This window comes from Acartia tonsa, chromosome 3 (genome assembly GCF_053477335.1).
Source record: "Acartia tonsa isolate MP-2025a chromosome 3, ASM5347733v1, whole genome shotgun sequence".
Taxonomy (NCBI): domain Eukaryota; kingdom Metazoa; phylum Arthropoda; class Copepoda; order Calanoida; family Acartiidae; genus Acartia; species Acartia tonsa.
Window position 1 is genome coordinate 28,624,562 of NC_137262.1, and position 23,767 is coordinate 28,648,328.

General features: G+C 30.6%; 1 protein-coding gene across 1 annotated transcript in view; it reads left to right on the top strand.

Annotated features, from left to right (window-relative positions):
• tnc (tenectin) overlaps nucleotides 1-23,767 on the top strand; it is a 174,314-nt gene that overhangs the window by 136,737 nt on the left and 13,810 nt on the right. The window contains exons 5-9 of the mRNA XM_080153469.1: nucleotides 3,166-3,271; nucleotides 8,031-8,119; nucleotides 14,379-14,584; nucleotides 14,950-15,036; nucleotides 15,935-15,995. Of these exons, the coding sequence (XP_080009595.1) occupies nucleotides 3,166-3,271; nucleotides 8,031-8,119; nucleotides 14,379-14,584; nucleotides 14,950-15,036; nucleotides 15,935-15,995 (549 nt within the window). The remainder of the gene's footprint in view (nucleotides 1-3,165; nucleotides 3,272-8,030; nucleotides 8,120-14,378; nucleotides 14,585-14,949; nucleotides 15,037-15,934; nucleotides 15,996-23,767) is intronic.

A 23,767-nucleotide genomic window follows, 5' to 3' on the forward strand; every position in this document is an offset into this window, starting at 1 on the left:
TTACATAAACTAACATGATGGGTCCGATACTTAAAAATTTATTTCAATGTCCTTAGCAGAAACTTCTCAGAGTCCTAAAAAGCATCTTACACCCGTATAATGACCAATTTTTCAACTTCAGAAAGTTTATTAAATTTTATTATTTATTTATCAATATGTTAACAAAATTTTGAGGATCAAAAAATATTAAAGTATCGGACTCTGGTTAGATGGTCACACAAATACATTTTTCATATACGGAGTCCTTTACTAAATACCTTTTTAGAAACTATTAATTAAAACAAATACAAAAATGTATTTCTTGATTTATCTAGAAGCATTTCATGGATTACATCACCAATTTGTCATCATGGATAAATAGACATTTAGAATTATTACTATGTTCTATATCCTTTTTAAAAAGAGACAGGAAGTATTTTTGTCCGTATGTAGCTAAGGATCTCGCTAACCACTGAACTGATATGGTTACCATTTACAGGTTCAGAAGGTTGATAATTATGTTGGGGGAGGTTAACTTTACCTGAGAAATCCCCCCCATCCCAATTTTCTTTTGAAACTAAAATTTGAATTGAATATTCGACTTACCCCCCCCCCCTTCCCTCTATCATCCCCAGAGGCTAGAGGCGTAGCCGCTAGTACTAGGTAATTTCATACTAATGTATTTTGTTCATAAAATTATGATATTATATTAAGGATCTAAACAAAAAATGTGCTTAACATTTTTCATGACAATTTTCAAAATCCTCTAGTCTTAAAAACGTAGTTATTACATTTAAATTACATTCTACTTCAGCTTTATTTTCGATGTGATTTAAGTTATAACAGGACTTTGGACCCCACTGTTAATTACATAGTTTCCTTATATAATCACAATAATTTCTCACTCAATTAGAAATTTTTGCTAAATAATTCAAGGTTCAAATTGTCCCTAAAAAGATTATACTTATAGGGATTATAATATATTATGATATTCTATATGTACAAAAAGAAAAAATCACTCATTATTTTTTTAAAAACTTGATAATTTTGCCTATATAACCAATTGTATCTATGTAGCAGACATTTTGACCGAAAAAGTAATAAAAAGAATAGCTTTGCAATTCTCAAAACTTCCTCATAATTTCGCCCCCTAAAAGTTACTTTATTTTAATATTGCAAAAAAATTTGCTAACCTTTTGCAAAAAATGTCAAAGTAGATCAAATAATTTTGCGGAGATTTTCGCTAGTCTAAAAGGAAGTTTCATAATGTTACAGAATTTTGTTCCAGGGGGTTGGAATGGGTTATTAAACGAAAAAAAAATAATTTGTTGTTAGAAAGTAAATTAAGATTATCATGGGGCAGTGAGGAGCTTGAAAAATAGCTCAAAACCATTCCAAGAGAAAATAAAATAGCCTATGTAAAGCTTACTTAATATAGGTTCAGTCTTTATTGAGATCTTAAGCTTCAGACAAAAAAAACCTTAATACTTTATGTAATAGGATGTACAACAAGTTTTTATATAAACCAAAATGTTTTTCTTTGGCTATTTCAATTCTTTTATTCGTGATTTTTCTACTTCTCTTTTTTTCACCTTACATGTTTTTTGTCATAAGGAAATTCAGACAAAAAGTATCAGTTATAAAACAACAAAAATCAATATCAAAATTTCAATTCAAATCTTAACATGCTTGTGGGATCCTAAGTAACATACACATTCACAAACAAGTTTCCCTTTCAACACCCAAGTGACCTAAAAAGTTTATTTTTAGATCACAAAGGCCCCAAAAAGGACAACATAACGTTTTATTTCCCCCAAATAACTTTCTCCCAAAAAAAAAAACAAGGATAAGTTTTCTAAGAAACAAAAAAGTCAAATTGTGTTCGTGGCCCACTTAATGATCATGAAGCACATTTATCCTTGTCTAAAGATAGATCAAATTGCCTGATGTAAATGTCGTACTTAGTGATTTATTGACATTACCTGCCAACAATTGACTTTATAGTTATTTCGTTTAAAGTTGTTGTTAACTTTAGTAATTGCTTCAGTGATCATTGATTTAAATAAATAAAAATTTCATCTGTCATGGTCCACTTTTTGTTAGTCAAAATTTTTGTCCCTGTGGAAGCTGTCGCCTGGTATTTGTCTAAAATTGTCATGACAAAAGAAAAGAGATGAATGTCTTTAATGCGCCCAATGACCCGAGCCGACAAAAGTCATTGTTTGGAGATTTCGCCATACACTTTTTTTTGTTGGAAGACAAGATTCTCTAAAATTCAATATTTCTAACGATAAAAAAGATTATGTCTTTGTACATCACTACTGGCTACCACCATAGCATCTAAGGACTCTGCATTTAAAGGGGTTAGAAGAGTACTTTAATATTAGCCTTAAACCAACCCGGGAACTGTGTGAAGCTTCCCTTAAAAGAGAAAATCAATCAGTAAAGTAATTAAAGAGATCTTATGCTTCAGACATTAATACCTTACTACTTTATACAATTCTTATTCTTCTTACATTTCTAATTCTATTATTATAAATTTTTCACCAATACCATACCTTACATTACACAATATTGTCCTTGTTGAAGTGTTTTTGTTTTTTTTGCTTGTGATTTTTATGTGTTATATTGTTTTTTAAGTTTTTGTTGGTGTAAGCATTTTCTGTGTTTATTATCAAAATTAGAAGAAATAAAACAATTTTAAAACTAATCTTTACCTTTGTATAAAAGGATAGATTCTTGGAGATATTTGATACTTTGAAAACTAGATAAACTTTAACCATATAGTTTTAATCTTTTGTTTTTCAAAAAGTTTTTTTAAGTGATCAATATCATGCTATGAAATTACATGGTAAAAAATTAAATTAACTATTACTAATATTTTGGGATGTTATTACCAGTATAATTATTACTCCTAAGGAGAGCAGAGAGCAATAATATTAACTATTACTAATATTTCAGGATGTTATTACCAGTATAATTATTACTCCGAAGAAGAGCAGATAGTAATAATAATAACTATTACTAATATTTCAGGATGTTATTACCAGTATAATTATTACTCCTAAGGAGAGCAGATAGTTATAATATTAACTATTACTCATATTTCAGGATGTTATTACCAGTATAATTATTACTCCAAAGGAGAGCAGAGAGTAATAATATTAACTATTACTAATATTTCAGGATGTTATTACCAGTATAATTATTACTCCGAAGGGGAGCAGATAGTAACAAATGAACCTTGTCTAAACTGTACTTGTCATAATCAAATGCTAATGTGCTTTTTGAGGTAAGAATTTTCATTTTAAAGTTAGCACTGCTACTCTATATCATTTACTGTTTGTCTGACACACTAAATGAAACTTTTGAGAATATAAACAGACCTCATTCCAACTTTGAATTGAGCCCTAACCCAAATTAAAGTTGATGGACTTATTTAACAATTATTTGTAGATTTGTTCACCCCAAAACTTAAAGAATAAGAGGTGTTAATTGACGTTAGTCATCTTTTGAAGTGAGGAAAGTTGTTATATTATCACAGGAAATGAAAATCCAACCAAATTTTTTGGCACCGATTCTAACTCAATTCCAGTGTCGGAGGATTTTACCCAAAAAACTTTAATTTTATAGTTGATCAAAATTAAGTAATGTATGAAGGTAGATTCATTAATAGAGAAATAGATAGTCAAAGTCGGAGAGATATTTCATCCAAAAAAAAATTATTTTGTTTAGAAGTATAATGCCCGTTAAAAATAAAACATTCATTTTATGATTAGAGTTACAACATAAACAACATAAGCAGGAAATTAAATATGCTTTGCCTCAAATACAATACCTTTGTGAAAACTTTTTTTTTTTTTTGGTGAAATTATCTGGGCATTGAAATTTGACTACTTGTATTTAAATATAACATTGGTTGTAAAGCATCGGGCATTGAACTTGCCACCCCCTCCCCTATAACTCAAACCTTTTCTATCTCACCCCTTTATCTCTATCTTCACTGTTTCCAGGATAGCAAAATTTTCTACCTAATTTATTATATTTCGGCCGAACTTATATTAAATCACGAGATTTTACAATGGAAGGAAAAAAAGTGCCTCACATCTAAAGCAATTTCTGGTAATAAATCAAAGGTATTCGCTTTGTTCTTATCTTTTAGTCCCAGGGATGCAGGTATACAAAGATGGGATAGAAATCAGAATTATTCTAAATAAAGTTTTTATTTTTGAATAGCTATTAGATATATCAAAGCTAAACCTCATAAAATATTAAAATTATTGCATTTTATTTATTTATTTTTAAGTTTGTTATTCAAAGTCGTCCAGCGGAGGGGGGGGGAGGGGGTTTTACCCTCTTTAAACTTTAAAACCCCTCATTTTACACCCCTCTAGAACCTTTGAAATCCCTCAAAAAAGCTTGGACGCCCTTGTATATATATAAAAGATAGTTTCTTGCAATTTGTATTACAATTTGTCATCATAATATCATAAATCTGATCTGATGAAATAAACAAGGGTTAAGTTTTGGTAAAATATTCATTGGAGCTAATAAAGAAATGGGATAGGTTTGATCCCTCCATCCCTGTTCGGCCCCGGGTAGGTAGAAGTAGAGAAATTGGGCAAAAACTACGGCGACAAAAAAGAGTGTGAAAATAGCAAAATGCCTTTGGCTCGGTTTTTAATATTTTTAAATCATGCATTATCTCTTTTTAGTGGCGTAACTTCTTTATAATTAGGATTTGAAAATGATTTAAGTCTTTATATTTATAACGTTCAATTTAAGGTGTTTTATGACAATACTTTTTGAAATAGTTTTGGTACTTTCACATAAAGTACTTGTAGAGCATTCTAATAACCTCCCACAAATATTTTGAACTAAATCAATTAAAGGGAGGGGGGTTTGTTCTTATGCCTTACCTATGCGTGGGGCCCTCGCCTTTAGGGGACTATACCTCGGTGTCCCAACCTTGCAGGGCTACCCAGGACCCAAAATAACCCAACCTAAAGTAAAATACGAAAAAATAGCCATCTTTATTTTCAATTTAATTAAAATTAAAGGTGGAGTGGGTGTCCTTTACAAGAATAAACATATAATTTACTTTAAATTTATTCTTATTATAAGTTGAATACTTTTAAAAACTAGATTTAAAAGCTTTATATTTGATTCTAATATGTTTATGGTTTTGTGTATCTAGAGACTTACAATTTTAGGAAGTTTTCTCAGAAAAACAAATTCTATTTTTCGATAAAAATGTTAATGTATATAAAAAATTTATAGAATAAACTTAGTTTTTTAAAGAAAATATAACAAAATTAGAAGATTTTTACAGATATAATTTGAGGATTTTTATTTAATGCTATGTTTTAAAAACACCACACACACAGACATGAAAGCTTAGCTGTAAATGTCCCAAGGAATTTCTTATCTATTTTGAATATGGGGTCAAATTTTAAGCTTTTTCATTTCATATCAAGTTTTTGTCAAGATTAGCAAACTGTAAACTTTTTTAGATTGTCAAACATATTTTAAATGGATTTTAACAACGTAGAAAGTTCGATCACAATTTATGTATATTTATAAAGTCAAATAATGCAGCTAAAATTTTGTATAAAAAAATAAGAGTAAACTATAATACAGTAATGAAAAGAAAATAAATAGATAACAAAAAGTAAAATTTTATATAGCTTTATCCCAAGTTTTTATGTTTACTGTGGTCATTTGAATGTAGATACCGCATAGAAGACTGCTTTTTAACATTCTTTATGATGCGCACTAAAGATAATAAAAACTAAAACAAAGTAACCTAATATGAAAATTAAAACGTAGAAATAATGAATCATACAGAAAGGAATTTCGGACATTGTTTTACAATTAATGCTTTTTGCTTATTTTCAATTTCCTCCTTTCTTGTGGTTTTAAAAATATGTTCAAATAAGCCACAGTTCTTTTTTTGTAAGTGTAACTCTTTTTTAAAATTTATTAATTGATAATTTTGTATACTTTTTATTATTTACAATAGTTATAGTCATGGACGTCCAAGCCTTTTTAAGGGGGTTTAATGTGGGGTTTCGAAGGTTTGATGGGGCTTGTGTAATATTTTCTAAAAACATTTTGAGGGGGTAGAATTAGAAAGATTTTTTTTAAACTGTTGAAATAAAAGATATTTTAGTTATTTGGCAATTAAATTAAAGTTTTTGGCATTATTATAAGTACTTTAAAGTGACTTTTTTTTATTAAATTTCATAATTTTCTATTTATAGCATAACCTAAAAATGCGCCTATATGTAGGAAAAAATGTTCCAGTTTAAAGAACACTCAAATAGGGACATGTTTTTAAAAAAAAATAAGATTTAGTATTAAAACTATTTTGAAGGAAAGGCTTTCGCAGTAAAAAAGTTTTATTAATGTACTTTTTAAAGATAACCATTTTTTACTGCAATTTATTTATCAGAAACCATGGCCCCATCCATGAAGGCACATGAGATATATCAATTAATCTTGTGGCGCCGTTATTACTTTCAGGGGTGGGGAAATTAGTGCCCCCACCCCACACATCCCATGACAACCCCCCACACTCTACCTCATGCTTTAAGACAATTATTGCTTTCTTTCTTTCTTTTTAGATTTTCTCCTTCCCATCGTTTAGGTGCTTTTTTTATAACGCAGCTACTCTAAAACCGACTGCTCTTAAGGTTTTATCCCATTTTTTTTGACTTAGTAAAGTTTTAAAAATCAATGATAGATATAACAGCAAAAATAGTTTAACTAATGTTTAACAAATTTTTGTCAAAACCAATAGCTTTTCATAGAAATATTCTATAATATAAAGTTGTAAGTTTTCTTCTCCGTAGCTTTAGATGTTGATAACTACTGAACCTATTTAGTTTTCAAATTTAGGGAAGCTTCATATAGGTCCTAGGTTGGTTTTAGGCTATATGTATAATATTAAGTACTAGGGTTGAATAAAGGCTTTACAGGGTAGTTATAAAGTAGCTGCTTTATTAAACAACTTTTATCTACAGCGTTCCCTATGGAATTTATTATCCTTGTATTATTACACCTCAGAGCTTTTTTTGCTGCGCTATTGGAAGAGAGAAAGGGCGCCTTCAATTAGATACTTAGCTTTTTACCACCAGATAAAAAGAATAATTGATACAAATTCTTGCCTCTGGCCCTCTGCTACGCAATGGATTATTTATAGTTTCTTATACTCACAATGCTTTGCTCATCTATCTAGCTATAGCTTCTTTGGAATCTAGAATATAATTTCTTAGCTATTTAAACTGACCTCCCCCCCTCCCTCAACACAAAAAAGTATATTTGAAAAATTTATAGTGTGAATGGATTTATTATTACTTGGATCTTACACCAGATTATCATGTACTCTGATAAAGTGAACCTTGTAGCTAGCTAAAGGAACGATCCCACCCCCCCCCCCCCCCCATTAAACATTAACTTCAGAATAAAAACATTTTTTACTTTTTGTACTTCAAAAATTATTCTAAATTATTCTTACAGCGGAGGTTTAAACAGGGGTTCAAGGTTATAGAAAAAATATGGGAAATTGGCAAATTTCTTTTGTATATTGATGATATGTATAAGCAGCCAAATCTTGGATTAGCTTTCTAGGTGTTACCAACACTTCTTGTAACAATTTTCTCTATAGGCTCAAAATTGTTTTATAGCTACTGATAGATAGATAGGTTTATGGCTTTTTAGGTGTCAAGAATCTGCTCAAAAATGTTTGATTATAGGGGAAGGAAATTAGGTTTTTTTAGATTTATAGATAAATCAACATAAAAACATGGTTTAAACCTTTGAACTAAAAAAAATTTTAACTTTATCTAAAATTGCTTTTCTTTATTGAGCTTTCGCGGGGCTCACTCTTGTTCATTATCTTACCTAACCTAACCTAGCCACATTTGAGATGTTAAGGGGCCAGATTCTAAAACATATCCTAGACTAGCCTAGGAGTTAGGGTTTCCTAAGTCCTAGATATTCCTTTAAATCTTAAATTTTTTGATAAATCAATTTGAATTATTTTTTAGGGTATGTCCTTTCATAAAGCCTGTGGGTAAGAACTGTGTTGTGGAGAAGAGAGAAGACCAGTGTTGTCCTTCCATATCTTGTCCTCCAGGTAATATTATAGACCAGTGTTGTCCTTCCATATCTTGTCCTCCAGGTAATATTATAGACCAGTGTTGTCCCTCAATATCTTGTCCTCCAGGTAATATTATAGACCAGTGTTGTCCTTCCATATCTTGTCCTCCAGGTAATATTATAGACCAGTGTTGTCCCTCCATATCTTGTCCTCCAGGTAATATTATAGACCAGTGTTGTCCCTCAATATCTTGTCCTCCAGGTAATATTATAGACCAGTGTTGTCCCTCAATATCTTGTCCTCCAGGTAATATTATAGACCAGTGTTGTCCTTCCATATCTTGTCCTCCAGGTAATATTATAGACCAGTGTTGTCCCTCCATATCTTGTCCTCCAGGTAATATTACAGACCAGTGTTGTCCCTCAATATCTTGTCCTCCAGGTAATATTATAGACCAGTGTTGTCCCTCAATATCTTGTCCTCCAGGTAATATTATAGACCAGTGTTGTCCCTCAATATCTTGTCCTCCAGGTAATATTATAGACCAGTGTTGTCCCTCCATATCTTGTCCTCCAGGTAATATTATAGACCAGTGTTGTCCCTCAATATCTTGTCCTCCAGGTAATATTATAGACCAGTGTTGTCCCTCAATATCTTGTCCTCCAGGTAATATTATAGACCAGTGTTGTCCTTCCATATCTTGTCCTCCAGGTAATATTATAGACCAGTGTTGTCCCTCAATATCTTGTCCTCCAGGTAATATTATAGACCAGTGTTGTCCCTCCATATCTTGTCCTCCAGGTAATATTATAGACCAGTGTTGTCCCTCAATATCTTGTCCTCCAGGTAATATTATAGACCAGTGTTGTCCCTCAATATCTTGTCCTCCAGGTAATATTATAGACCAGTGTTGTCCCTCAATATCTTGTCCTCCAGGTAATATTATAGACCAGTGTTGTCCCTCAATATCTTGTCCTCCAGGTAATATTATAGACCAGTGTTGTCCCTCCATATCTTGTCCTCCAGGTAATATTATAGACCAGTGTTGTCCCTCAATATCTTGTCCTCCAGGTAATATTATAGACCAGTGTTGTCCCTCAATATCTTGTCCTCCAGGTAATATTATAGACCAGTGTTGTCCCTCAATATCTTGTCCTCTAGGTAATATTATAGACCAGTGTTGTCCCTCAATATCTTGTCCTCCAGGTAATATTACAGACCAGTGTTGTCCCTCAATATCTTGTCCTCCAGGTAATATTATAGACCAGTGTTGCCCCTCAATATCTTGTCCTCCAGGTAATATTATAGACCAGTGTTGTCCCTCAATATCTTGTCCTCCAGGTAATATTATAGACCAGTGTTGTCCCTCAATATCTTGTCCTCTAGGTAATATTATAGACCAGTGTTGTCCCTCAATATCTTGTCCTCCAGGTAATATTACAGACCAGTGTTGTCCCTCAATATCTTGTCCTCCAGGTAATATTATAGACCAGTGTTGTCCCTCAATATCTTGTCCTCCAGGTAATATTACAGACCAGTGTTGTCCCTCAATATCTTGTCCTCCAGGTAATATTATAGACCAGTGTTGTCCCTCAATATCTTGTCCTCCAGGTAATATTACAGACCAGTGTTGTCCCTCAATATCTTGTCCTCCAGGTAATATTATAGACCAGTGTTGCCCCTCAATATCTTGTCCTCCAGGTAATATTATAGACCAGTGTTGTCCCTCAATATCTTGTCCTCCAGGTAATATTATAGACCAGTGTTGTCCCTCCATATCTTGTCCTCCAGGTAATATTATAGACCAGTGTTGTCCCTCAATATCTTGTCCTCCAGGTAATATTATAGACCAGTATTGTCTCTCAATATCTTGTCCTCCAGGTAATATTATAGACCAGTGTTGTCCCTCAATATCTTGTCCTCCAGGTAAAACAGATAGATAGTTTTATTGTAAAAAAAATGGGTTTGATGTATTTTTGTACAGGAAAAAAAAGAAATCAATTTCAATATCCAAAAATGGAATAATTTCAACTTCTTTTAAATCCAGTTGAAACCTTTCAATTCATCCCTACATGTATATCTCAATTAAGGGAAGCTTTAATTATTGTTTGTTTTTTTCTTAGGCCCTATTGAATTTAACTCAAAACAAGCATACAATTTGGGTTACTAAAATCCATGTGATAAAAAGTGTATTTTTAAGAAAACACGGAATAAAAAGGAAACAAATAAATCGTGTCTTAATGATATATGAAGTAGGTAATCTTTAATCTGGAAAATAAAGAGGTCAATATCGATCTCCTTTCTTTCCCCTTCCTTTAAAAATAGAGTGTGTTTGATTTGAATTTTTTTTTTTTAGCAAAATCTACCAACTTTATTTTAAATTTTTGTCAAATGAAGTGATTAAAACAAAGTATATTTTCAATTCTCAAAAAGTAAAACATTTCTGAATTTCTTTGAAAATATCCGAGGGGGGGGAGGGGAGGCCAAATAGGCATGAAACAACTTTAACCTTTGTATTACTTTTTACAAATAATCATAAAGGGAAAGTAAAGTCCTATATTGTATAGTGGGTTTTTTTTTTGGGGGGGGGGGGGGAAGGGGGTATAAAACACACGCACATACTTGTTGGGATAAAGATGATATAATTGAAATGGGGAAGCATAAAAAAAATTTTGTACGCCAAAAATCGATGAATCCTTTCAAAAGGCAGGATAGTTTATAAAGTTTTACAGAAAAAAAAACAGTTTAATTTTTTATGGTTTACAAAGAATTATGCTTAAAACTAAAAGTACTCTCAAATCAAATTCTACATGTATCTACTTGAATTGACATTACTAATTGACTACAATGTTTTCTATAATCTTTATCTAAATCTTTGATATTGATGCAATGTTAGTGCCAGGAAGGAGAAAACAATTTAAGAAGTTCATGCATGATACTCAAAGATTGCTTTTAACCTAACAAAATGGATAGGTAAAATACCACAATTTAAAAATCTATTGAGTTTGAAAGAAGGGCTTGGAAACCGATTAATATCGACTAGATTAGAGCAAAACCGAAAAAAATGTATCTTTGTGTATTCTAGACAGTTTTTCACGAATATTAAAAAAATCGAAAGATTAATACCAGTTTTGTTAACCTGGGTATTTTTTGTGTTTGTAGCTTATTTACCTATCCATAAGCTTAAACTTTCATCATATTTGCATATATGTGTTTTCAAGACTTCAAATGGGGTTCTGGTAAGATCTTTTCTATATATTAGTGGACCATTCATAAACCCCTTTTTCAGCCTCGTTCTACTTTTCAAAACTATTACAATGAAAGATATTACACCTCAGTATAAAATTTCTATATTCCTTTAATTTATTTTTTATATGACTTTGAAATCAATTAGAACCAGTCCTCGGCCTTACTGAAAAATCATGTTTAACATCGTATCAACAGCAATTTTCCCTGAACATGAAAAGAAATCCAAGGAACGTTGACAATAATACAATACGATAAATAAAATTCCAGGTTGTATTAGAAACCAATCAATATCTTAATGAAAGAAACTTATTTCTAAATTACAAAAATAAAGATGGTGGTGGGGGGTTGTTATGGTTGCACAATTTTGACATAATGGAATATTTTCTGGGTACTTGTTCCTAAGTACATAGGTACATGTGTTCTCTGTGCATAGTTCGTGTGGATTACGTATGGAGCAAAGCTTCATCTCAATAATTTTGTCTGTCTTTACGTACTCAATTAGCTGTAAGATCCTATCTATTTAAATTTATAAGTAAATATACTACTATGGTGAAATTTACTTCCATCACTTCTAAGTTCTACTAAATGCTAATAACTATTGCTTTGGGTGTAGTCTTTCCTGTTTAAAAAGAAAAAAAACCGGAGAGAGATTTTTAAAAATAAATAATTCTATGTATATAACAGTCGATAACTGCAATACGATACTTTTCTTTTTTTAATTGAAGTCAAAATTTGCGATACTGCTTTTCTTTTCGTTAAAGTCTAAACAATATTAGATATTTTTACCTTCTCTTATTTTTGTAACGGATATTTACATAAAAATAATGTAAATAGTGTAATTTATAAAACATAATTTGAATAGGAAATAAAGAATAAAGAAAAAGACAAGGTTGACAACATTCATAATTGGTAAATTGTATGTTATTTTCCTGAATTTAATACAATTGAGCAAGGTCTAAACTGACACACTTACTTTTCTCAAAATTTAATGATTGAAGAACATAATCAATTATAGAGGAGCTAAACATTCAAAAACAGACCTAAAGTTATATGTGGTAGGTAATGAACAGAAATACAGGCAAGTATACATAAAAACAAGTACAAATTTGGGTGTATTATATTTTTTTCAGTCAATTTACTTTAAATTTAGATGGATTTAAAACCTCTATTATACGAAACGATGCATAGTTTTTCAGTATGGCTAAAAACAGGCTCTAATTGAGCTGGTATTAGTTGCGTTCGAACCCTTACTAAAAAGAATATTACATTATTTAATTGCTGACCCTCTCCCTGCGGGGGTAAGGAGTGGCTACTCAAACTTTTTACTTGAGAAATCCGTTGAAATTATTTATGTGAATATTTGATGCCCAAAGACAATTTCTAATGCTTTACTTGATAATGCTAACTGCACCTCTAGCCTTGAGGTACTCTTCCAAACTTGAAATTTTAGAATGTAAAAGTATTTTTTAATTAAAGATATTTTTGTTTTGTATTCATTCTCTAGATAATTAAAAATCTTTGACCTAAAGAAGATCAATAAGATATTTTAAGTAAAAAAACATAACAATTGTACATTCATTTTAGGAGTTAAGTTTGGACATAAATGTTCCTTACATAAATCATTTTAGCACTTACATGTATGCCCTTGATTTTTAAAAGAATTGCAATACAATTATTTTTATTTCCCATTTTTCTCATCAGAGATTGATTATGAAAAATTTACACACTTAAAATATCAATTTTTGATTGATATCAAAGCTTCATTTTGCAAGTTTTAAAAGTAAGGAAATTTTGACTAAATTCATATTTAATTGTGCTTTTGATTTAAAGAAACCTTTTTCACTTAAACAAAGAAAAAGAGTCATGTAAACATATAGTACATTTTAAAGGACCAAGTCCTTTGTACTTCCAAAGCATATTTGATTGTTGCATTTGGACTCTTTGGGAAGCAGGACAATTTTTCTCCACATAAATACTGATCTTCAATAATTTCCCACGGTATTGCGACAATTTTTCCTCGGTCATGCGAGAGTTGGATACATTAATTGTTTTTTTCTGTTCTGGGAGAGATAATGTACTATCATCTTGATTCAATAGATGTATGCTTCACACAAATTCAGCATTTAAAAAAAGATTCAAATTTTGTAGTTAAAATAAAAAAAAAGTATTTTAGCTAAATTATGTGTTTTTTACTGGTATGGAAAAAAGAAGGGGAGTATTTAATGTTTTGATAATAAGAAGCTTAAATTCTTGAACAAAATACAATTACTATTTTAATAAGTTCTAAAACTATCGGTTACCTAACTATTTTCTAAGAATACAATAAACCCTTTCAATACACAGTAATCCATTCTTAACACCTAACTATAATTTGAGAAATTGTTGACATAAAAATAAATATATTAAAGCCTCTGGATCTCTTGACCTTTTTATGTCCTGTTAGCGGTTACATAAACTACAGACATAAAGGGATAAAAAAAAGGATTCTAGAAAAATAATTTTATTAAAGATGTTAAAATTACGTTTTTTTTACATTGAAATAAAGAATACAAACATCTAATAACACTTCTCTTATAACTTTTCTGACTTTTCTTTTATATATGAGTTGACTAATATTTTCCTCATCAAATATTGTTCATATTTTAGCATCCATCTATCTCTGAATGTTATTGAATTAACTAATGCATTAATTTACTTACAATAGAAAATTTTGTATTATTATTTTGCATTATTTTTAGAGGTTAACACATTTTAAAAAATATCTATCAATATTTGCAAAAATTGTTTTTAACATGATTTAATTTACAAGGTTATTGTTAACAAGCTAAGCTAATAGTTAAGATTTTGTTTGTACGTTAAGATCTTGCTAAGGACTAAACCGATTGAGTTATTCATTTAAGGGAGGTTTCTATAGGTCCCAGACAAGTTTTATGAGAATTCTAGGGGCTAGGAGCGCAACCACTATTGTAAAAGAAAAAATAGTAGCGAAATGGTAAAAATCTGACAGTGGCCAAACTATGATTTTAACTTCTTTTTAAATTTTTAGTTCCTGTTGAATTATGGACCAGTACCGAGCTTCCTCCCGCCCTGCCCTCTGCCCAGTCCACAGACATTGGCGGCGGCCTGACCCTTGCTGACCTGGATGCCAGCGGCCTGAGCACAATTGACAGCAGCATCCTGGCGGACCTGCCCATGTCGACCAACCCCGGAGGATGTGAGATCGACGGTGACTTTTACATGGATGGTATGAAGGTGGGTAGTTTTTTTTTTGGAAGTGCAGCTATTCTAGAATTATTTCTGTATGTTAGTCTATTGCAAAGGGGCTGTAAAACATGTATAGAATCATTTTACTAAACAAAATATGCTTTTAAATTGTAATTTTAATTATTGTTAGTATACAAAATCTTGACAATGATAAGTTAAGGCTATCCTAAAATTAGTATGACAGGTTTATGTAAGGCTAAAGTATTCCTTTCATCAATATCTTTACTTAAGCTTAAAATTTAAGAAAATTAAGACTACCTATATTTCCTTAATATAAAGTAAAGCTAAAAACACTTATGTTTAGGCTTGCTTAACAAATCATTTGTAATTCAATCTAATATTTTTAATTTTAGATTCCTACTGACCCTGCAAACCCATGTGATTTGTGCTACTGTATCAGAAACCATACTGCCTGTGTCATGCAAGAATGTAGTCTCAAGGTAAGATTTGTGCTACTGTATCAGAAACCATACTGCCTGTGTCATGCAAGAATGTAGTCTCAAGGTAAGATTTGTGCTACTGTATCAGAAACCATACTGCCTGTGTCATGCAAGAATGTAGTCTCAAGGTAAGATTTGTGCTACTGTATCAGAAACCATACTGCCTGTGTCATGCAAGAATGTAGTCTCAAGGTAAGATTTGTGCTACTGTATCAGAAACCATACAGCCTGTGTCATGCAAGAATGTAGTCTCAAGGTAAGATTTGTGCTACTGTATCAGAAACCATACTGCCTGTGTCATGCAAGAATGTAGTCTGAAGGTAAGATTTGTGCTACTGTATCAGAAACCATACTGCCTGTGTCATGCAAGAATGTAGTCTCAAGGTAAGATTTGTGCTACTGTATCAGAAACCATACTGCCTGTGTCATGCAAGAATGTAGTCTGAAGGTAAGATTTGTGCTACTGTATCAGAAACCATACTGCCTGTGTCATGCAAGAATGTAGTCTCAAGGTAAGATCTGTGCTACTGTATCAGAAACCATACTGCCTGTGTCATGCAAGAATGTAGTCTCAAGGTAAAACTTTGTTGTTGAGTATTTTCACTCTTAGATTTTAATGTATTCGATCTTAGTGTTGTTTATTGTAGACTCCTATAATCATGGAGTAAGATCTTAAATATTCTTTCAATTTTAGTTTGGAATAAAAAAGTTTTTTTTTAAATTTTGGAGGGGGAGGGAGGGTGGTGTTTACCAAGCCCAAAATAGTTATAAACCTGCCCTAGACTTATGCGAAGCTACATTGTAAAGGAGAATCATATCGGTTCAGTGATTAGTATGATCCTTCGGTACACACAGACAGACAGAAATCCTGTTACTTTTATATAAAGATTTTTCTTAGGTTGATGGATGTAAGCCAATCTATATCGACGGAGTCTGTTGCCCGGTTAAATATATTTGTGGTAAGCATTTTAATATAATAAACCATATTCTGTAAAAAAAAAAAAGAAACTCTCTTTTCATAGATAACAACTAAGTGGTGAAACGTTTGGACACACAAGTTAATGAACCAACCAATCAAAATTCAATAAAAATCCCCAAAGTTGTTCAGCCAACGAATATGAAAACGTTACTATAAAACTTGGGGGACTAGTGTCATAAACATCCCGATGTCCCCCCCTCCCTTGGAATATGTGCACACTTACCTAACCTAAAAATGAAAATAATAAAAGTTGGATGGCTACACAACCCATTAAACTAAAAGAAGACAATGCCGTCTAATTTTTTCCCCACAAATATTTGCTTAAATATTTGGAGATGATGTGCTTTTTAAACTAAAATATTCAACTTCTGGGGTCAAAGATTTCAATTTGAATAAGACTTTTTGTGCTAAATATTTAAATATTTTGCCTCTTTTTTGTTGGTTCTTCTGGTATTTGTATTTGGTAAATATCTGTCTTATTTTATTTTAGTAGATTTCATTGGATTTTTGAAAAAGAAATCAACAAAATCAGTAAAAATAAAATAAAAATAACTACTACCATTAAAAATAAGAATATTTTATTTCTAAAGTAAAATTTAAAGAAACTTTGTTCACCGCCTTCCAAATTTTTTATGCTTACTCTTTGCATTATATTCTTTTTAATGTATTATACTTTACTGTATTGCCTGAATTCCGCTGATAAGATTGTACATTACAGACATATTACTCATTTGACCCAAAAACTGAAATTATTTGTATATTCAAAAATTTGTGTCTGTGCATGATATAAAATGATCAGTAATTATAATTTTATCATCAAAATGCCGGCGGAAAGTGTTTGTTCATTACCTTTGAAAATATTAGAAAGAGGGATTGATATGATTATGGGGTTTTAACCCCCATAATAATCGATATATAATTAATTTTCATGTACTCGCATGTAAAAGATGATACTTACAGCTCTCTAAAATGGGACAGGCATCCACCTTCGTTATCCCATCCCTGCATCTCATACTTGATACTGATCAATAAATGAGTTCCTTTAAGCAACCTAAATTGACTACAAATTTTGAACACAGTAATAGTGACTGATTATGACGTAAAAAAAATTAGCCAATGAGAGGCCACTATAAATTTTACCATTGGTTAATAACGGCCTCTCATTGGCAAATTTTTTTTGTTACGTCATAATCAGTCAGACACTATTACTGTGTTCACAAATTTTCCCGACAATATATCCACTTATTCTATATCCATTCCCGTAATGTGTATAAATATAAATTTGTCTATTTTGATTCATATGGTGGTTTTCAAAGAGCACTAGGGGAAAACAGGGGAAAAGGAAAAGAGTGAATTATGCTAAAAAGATTTTACAGGAGTGGCTTAGAAACAATTTTTGCTAGGGATATAGGAATAAATATGGAATGTATAAAATAACAAACAAAAATATTTGTTTAAAATCTACTTTATTATCAGAAGATGCAAATTTTTAAGATAATGAACTTTTCAAATATGTATTTAAATTATTCGCTATCCCTTTTTCCCTGATAATTTTATACAAATATGTTTTATATAGTATCTTATAAGGGAATTGACCTAAGCTTTGATATTAAGAAATCTAAATTTCTGTACAAAACACTCAATAAACCTGCTCATTAATTTAGCAAAGCAGAAAAAAAGGTTAGATGGTCTTATTTTTATATAATCTTATTTTAAAAAGCTTTGTTCCATTGGGATTTTATTTATTTCATTGTAAAAGGCATTTAGGGGAAAGATTTTCCTAAAACATCTTTTACATAAAGTTTTGAGAATGCAGGCTTTCAATAAAATCTTCTTATTTTCCAACATTACAGTATAATAACCCCTGTACTTCAGGGGTGGCAAAATGAAAAGCAAGGCAGGGCAAAACTGCTACCTATACCACTATTATGTGTCATTCTTCATACATTAATGCAAAAAATAAGATTTTTGGTTTACCTTATTTACGATTTCCAGTATGGCTTCGAAAAATATACTGAAAAATCTTTAATCGTATTAAATACAATTTTCTACGAATAGTAAAATGACCAATCATAATATGAACACCATATTTGTTGGACCGGGCATTCAGACCCTCCAGGCCAACAAAAACTAAATTAATCTTATAACTTATCGTTTTGTTGTCTATAATACGATGCGATGAATAACTATTCTTTCCCTAATAAAATTGAAATAATTTTAAATTTGGACGATTTTTATTAAAAAGTTTCCGCAATTTTTACTATCAAAATAAAATAATTCCTTTTTGTTTAAACACTAATAAATTTCTTCTTGAAATAAAGCAGATATTTAAACTTCAAGTTTGACATATTTTAAGACTTATTTTAATTCTACAAAAAGTAGCTAGGCGTGTGACATTCTATATATTTATCTTAAATTCGAATTTTCTTACTTTTTTCCATACAAATAATACTATTCAAGTTTTAGCCGTTTTATTTTAAAATTCAAAAACTTTTAAGATGTATGTTTTTTTTAAACTTTACTTATTTATTGTCTATAATTCTTAAGTAAAATCTCTATCAATTATGGTAATTTTTTTCTCTACATATTTTACATTCTTTAAATAAAAATATGTAAAAAAAAAAGCATGATATAACAATGTTAGGCCTAAAACCATAGTATTGACACACAATTAGAGTAGTATGGGTCAACTATTTAGCATTGAAATAAAGTGTTTATTGCTAACCTATTAATTTCATTAATTAATTAATCCTAATTTAGTGTGTATTTTAGTCGAAATCAAATTAAATATAAAATACAACTGTTTAAGAATTTCAATGGCATTATCTAAATTTTATAAAAATCAACCAAATAATAAAAAGTATTCCTTTAAAGCGCCAAGAAAAACATAAATTGAAGCCATTATGGCGTGGCCAAAACTCTTCTTCCGTGATTTTTAATCCTTTTTTTATCAGATTCATATTTTATCGTTGCAAAACAGTAAAATTTTGGCGCGCATCTTCACTTTTGTGAACGTATAGTTGGATGAATATACGCCGTGCCATTAACTTTAATTTATGTAAAAATTAATTTGACCAGAGCGTTCATAAACTATTAAACATGGCCCTATGCTTAACTTTCATGTACAGTGATAATCACTCTAAAAAAAACTAATTTTGACTATATATTACGTATGAACAAGAATAATTATTTATCGCATCGTATCATATACAGCTTTCCGAAGAAAGTAAAATAAAAAATTATAAGATGATTTTTAATTTTATATTTTTTAGAAAATTGTCTATAATATGATGCGACACGTGATTTTCAGATGACTTAGAACTGGTTCTAATTTATCGGATATTAATCGTTTTCAGAGCCATACTGACAAAATAGTAAATGGTAATACAGTAAAAACAAAGAAAATCTTAAAATATTTTTGAAAAAAAAAGGATCATGGAAAGAAAACGAAGTTGCGGGTTTCGTTCGTCGCATTTTCACAGTAGCTTTATTCCTATTCCTAGCCCCTGTGGGTTGCTCTAACATGAAGGGCAATCATTGACACTACCTTACCTAAAATAACCTTCCAAAAGCTACTGTGAAAATGCGACGAAACCCGCAATTTCGTTTTCTTTACATGACCCGTAAAAACTATCTAAAATAAATCTAATTGTTATCCATACAAAAATATTCACTGAAACAATAATTTTCAGCTTTGACTGGCCAATAGTCTATATGTCAAATAATTCTTTGGTTGTCCTATCCCTATGCCTAAATACCCATATTCAGGCACACCTTAAATATAATCATATTGATAATAAAAAAAATCTAACAAGAGTTACCTATCATAACAAAATTATAATCACAAAGTAAAACTAATTTTAAATATTGATTACACTAAACAAATATTCTTGTGATGACTGATAAAGAAAATTATCATAATTCTATTGAAGTTTATTTATCTACATTGAAATGTTGTTTTTAGGCAAATGTAAAGAAGAAAACAATATTTTCTTTATAAATTTTAAGCAATTGCCATACTCGAATTTCCACAACTAATTACATATTTTGATAAATTTATACTGGTAGAAAAGTTTCAGCCAAAAAAAAAAACATTTTATTACATTGGGCTGTTTTGTTTATTACACTAGTCCCCAAAGTTATATAATAATGTTAATTCGTTGACTTAAAAACTTTGGGAACTTTTAATGAATTTTGATTTGTTGGTTCATTTAGTCCAAACGTTTCAACCACTAATTGTAATCTACACAAGGATTAATTTTGTGCAGCATCATTGAGGATGTTCTTCAATTTATCGGCCATTGTCTTATCCCTTTAGAGCCCTGATACCTTGCTTAATATACTCTCAAGAGAAGACACAACTCAATCTGTCCCGATTTTGTATCACTTTTGAAAAGTGCGATTCCTGTGACGTCATATAAAAAGGGAAGGGGGGAAGAAAATCTCTTCCCTTTTCTCCCATCTCTTTTGAAGAGCTTTTCTTCCCCCCTTCCCTTTTTCTTTCCCGAAACGTATATGACGTAACTGGAATCGCACTTTTCAAATCGGGACAGATTGGGTTGTGTCTCAAGAGAAACCTAACAGTAAAAAGTATTTGAAAAATATTTCCTTGTAATACATCATACTAACACAGACTTGTGTTTTAAGTAAGAAATTTACTAAGTATTCATGTAACGAAGTAAAAATTTGGGCTGAGCAAAATTACAAAACAATATTTATCAATAGGGGAAACCAGCCGCGTCGGCTGCGTTGTGTGAGGCAGCAGAGAACAGTTAAATACTGTGGCTCAGGATGTCAAAATTTAGTACAAATTATTGCGACTGCCTATACTACTGTAGATTATCTAAAGGGATAATACAATGGCCAATGATGATACACAAAATTTCCCCTTCTGTTCTGTAGATTACAATTAATGGTTGAAACGTTTGAGCACTCAACGTGATGATCCAACAAATAAAAATTCACTAAAAAGTCCCAAAAGTTTATAATACAACAAATAAGAAAACGTTATTATAAAACTTTGGGGACTAGTTTGATGCTTCCCTTGTTAAATTTTAATTACATAAAATTTACTTACTATTTTATTGGAACATCCTTATAATAAAGTAACAGGATGTTTGTCTGTGTGTTTGTATGTTTGTACCGAAGGATCTCGCTAACCGCTGAACCGATCGGGTTCTCCTTAACAGGGTAGATTCTCATATGTCCCGGGAAGGTTTATAACTATTTTGGGGGAGGGTACCACCACCCTCCCTAGAGAAATTTTTTTTTTTTTAAATTTATCGATTTTTGAAAGAGAGTTCAACGAAAAAAAAACGTCAAAAGCAAAATAGCCATATTTTAAATTTAAAAAAACATTTAAAGTGCCACTAGAGGCCTCTAGGGGCGTAGCCGCTAGTACTTATATATAATATATTCAGTGAGAGATTTTAATAATTGAATGTTTTACATACTACAGACCATGTGTAGTATATATATTTATATTAACCCGGTTCAAAATTCAAATATTGTATAAGGAATGAAAATACATCCATTTTCAAGATTAGAAATCAATCAAACATTATTTAAGCTTCTATTTTCAAATAGTACTTCTGTTTCTTTTTTTAGCTAAGGAATGTATTAATTAGCATAAAAGTATTGATAGTTTAGATCATTGTGTCAAAAAAAATCTATCTTGTATTAGAATCCTTTAGAATTTAAATTTTGGACAAGTCTATCGAAGACGTGTAGTACATCTCTATGAATGTGTAGTACAACGTAGGACGATTCAAAAGTAAGACATTGTCAGTCTGTCACAGCAGGATTCTATAATAAGCTTGCTTTATATTATATTGTGATTGGGAGATTTAACAATTCTATGAGACCAACCTTTTTTTGGGTAGCAGGGTGGTCTCATAACTTTTTAAACAAACATGCCACGAAATTCTAAAACTAAGAGTTTGGAGGATTTTTGAGGTATGATGATTGGCACCCAGTAGACTGAAAATTTAACTTTACAAAGTACAAGGAAAATAACCGTTTAAATGAGTTGGTTTAATATTTTGTTTTTAAAACACTTTGTTTTGTAAAATTTAGTAAATGAACTTTTTTTAAATATGTGCCGTACTGAAAAATCATGTATTGTATCACATTATAGGCAATTTTTGTTCAAATATTAAAACATAAGCATGATATTAATAACTGCGGAAAGCTGTCTATGATACAATACGATAAATAACTATTCTCAACTTTCAACTGAAGAAAGTAGTTTAAAAGAAAATGAAAGGATAAAAGGCATTTTTTTCCGATAAAATTGATGGAAACAAAGATTAATAAAAAGATTCAACATGAATATGAAAATTATTTTTCTTACTTTTTCTTGATTGCATTTCCTTTGAACTAGAGATGCAGAGATGCATATTGGTCTGTTCAGTGTATCAGAGATAGTTATTCTCAAAATATAATTAACAGAAAATGTTAGATATTCAGGTATCTTAAGGGATAAAACAATAGAAGATTAATTGATGTAAGTGGTCAATGATGGAAAACAAAATTACCCATTCTTTATATTATAATCATTAGTTTGGAACCTACCAATCAAATTAAATATAAGTACCCAAAATTTTGAGCAAATAAGAAAACGGGCTTATAAAATTTTAAGAGAAAAATATGTATAAAAAGTAAATATCTAATTATTTTACCTGTTTTATTATTTGGTTTCCAGTACAAATGTCAGTGTACCTGGACCTGGCATGGTGCCAGGTGCCAGCCTGCCAATGTACTTTCTGGACAAAATCTTTTATGCAGTTGGACAAATTTTATATATGAATCATTTAACTACCAAAGCTCTAGTAAAGCCTAACCTATAAAAATTGTTTAATATTTCTTCAATAAACCTAGTATTACATGTAAAAGAAAAACTTTCTAAAGACCTAAAATATCTACCTATCTATAGAACTTAGAATGTATCGGTGCGAAGGGGTCAATTTTAATAGAATTATGCCTTATATGTCCAATAGGTTCATTCCAGTTAAATGAAATAGACAATATGCATTCAATGTGATTCTTTAAACAAAATACAGGTTGTCTACCAAAAATGTATTTGAAAACAGATACTTAAAAGAAATTTCTTTTTATTTATGATCAAAATAGTTTTTAAAATATTTAACAAATAACGAGGACAATATTATCCAAACGTAGCACAATACTAACAAAGAATTAACAACAATAAAATGTTAGAAATATGCTAAAATTCAAAAATATATCTTTATAAGGGTATGCTTTAATCAATATATGGATCTCTTGACTTTTTTTCAATGAACATCTTGTGAGTATATGTGTTTAAATAATCGATATATTATTTCTTGGAGGTTGCACCAGATTTTGATATACTCTAATAAATTGATACTCGCAGCTGGCTTAAATAACAATACTCCCCATTCACCCCTTTTACCCCATTCCCCCCTCCTACTGGATGAACGAACTGACCAACACATAAGGAACCTAAATTGACGATAAATAGTCCCTTATTGACATATATCCACATATTCTACAGGGTCATTCAAGAGAAATGATTTTTTAAAAAACATAATCATGCCTAGAAAATAAAACAATAATGTAAAATCCTTTAGATATTTGGAAAACCTATTATGAGACATTTATGTTTCAAATATTCGAAAATGATTATTTCAACAAATTATGCCCTAAAAACCGGTTTTTCCAAAGGCCTTTTTTTAGAAGATTCATTGATTTTAGAGTTGTAAAAAAATGCGC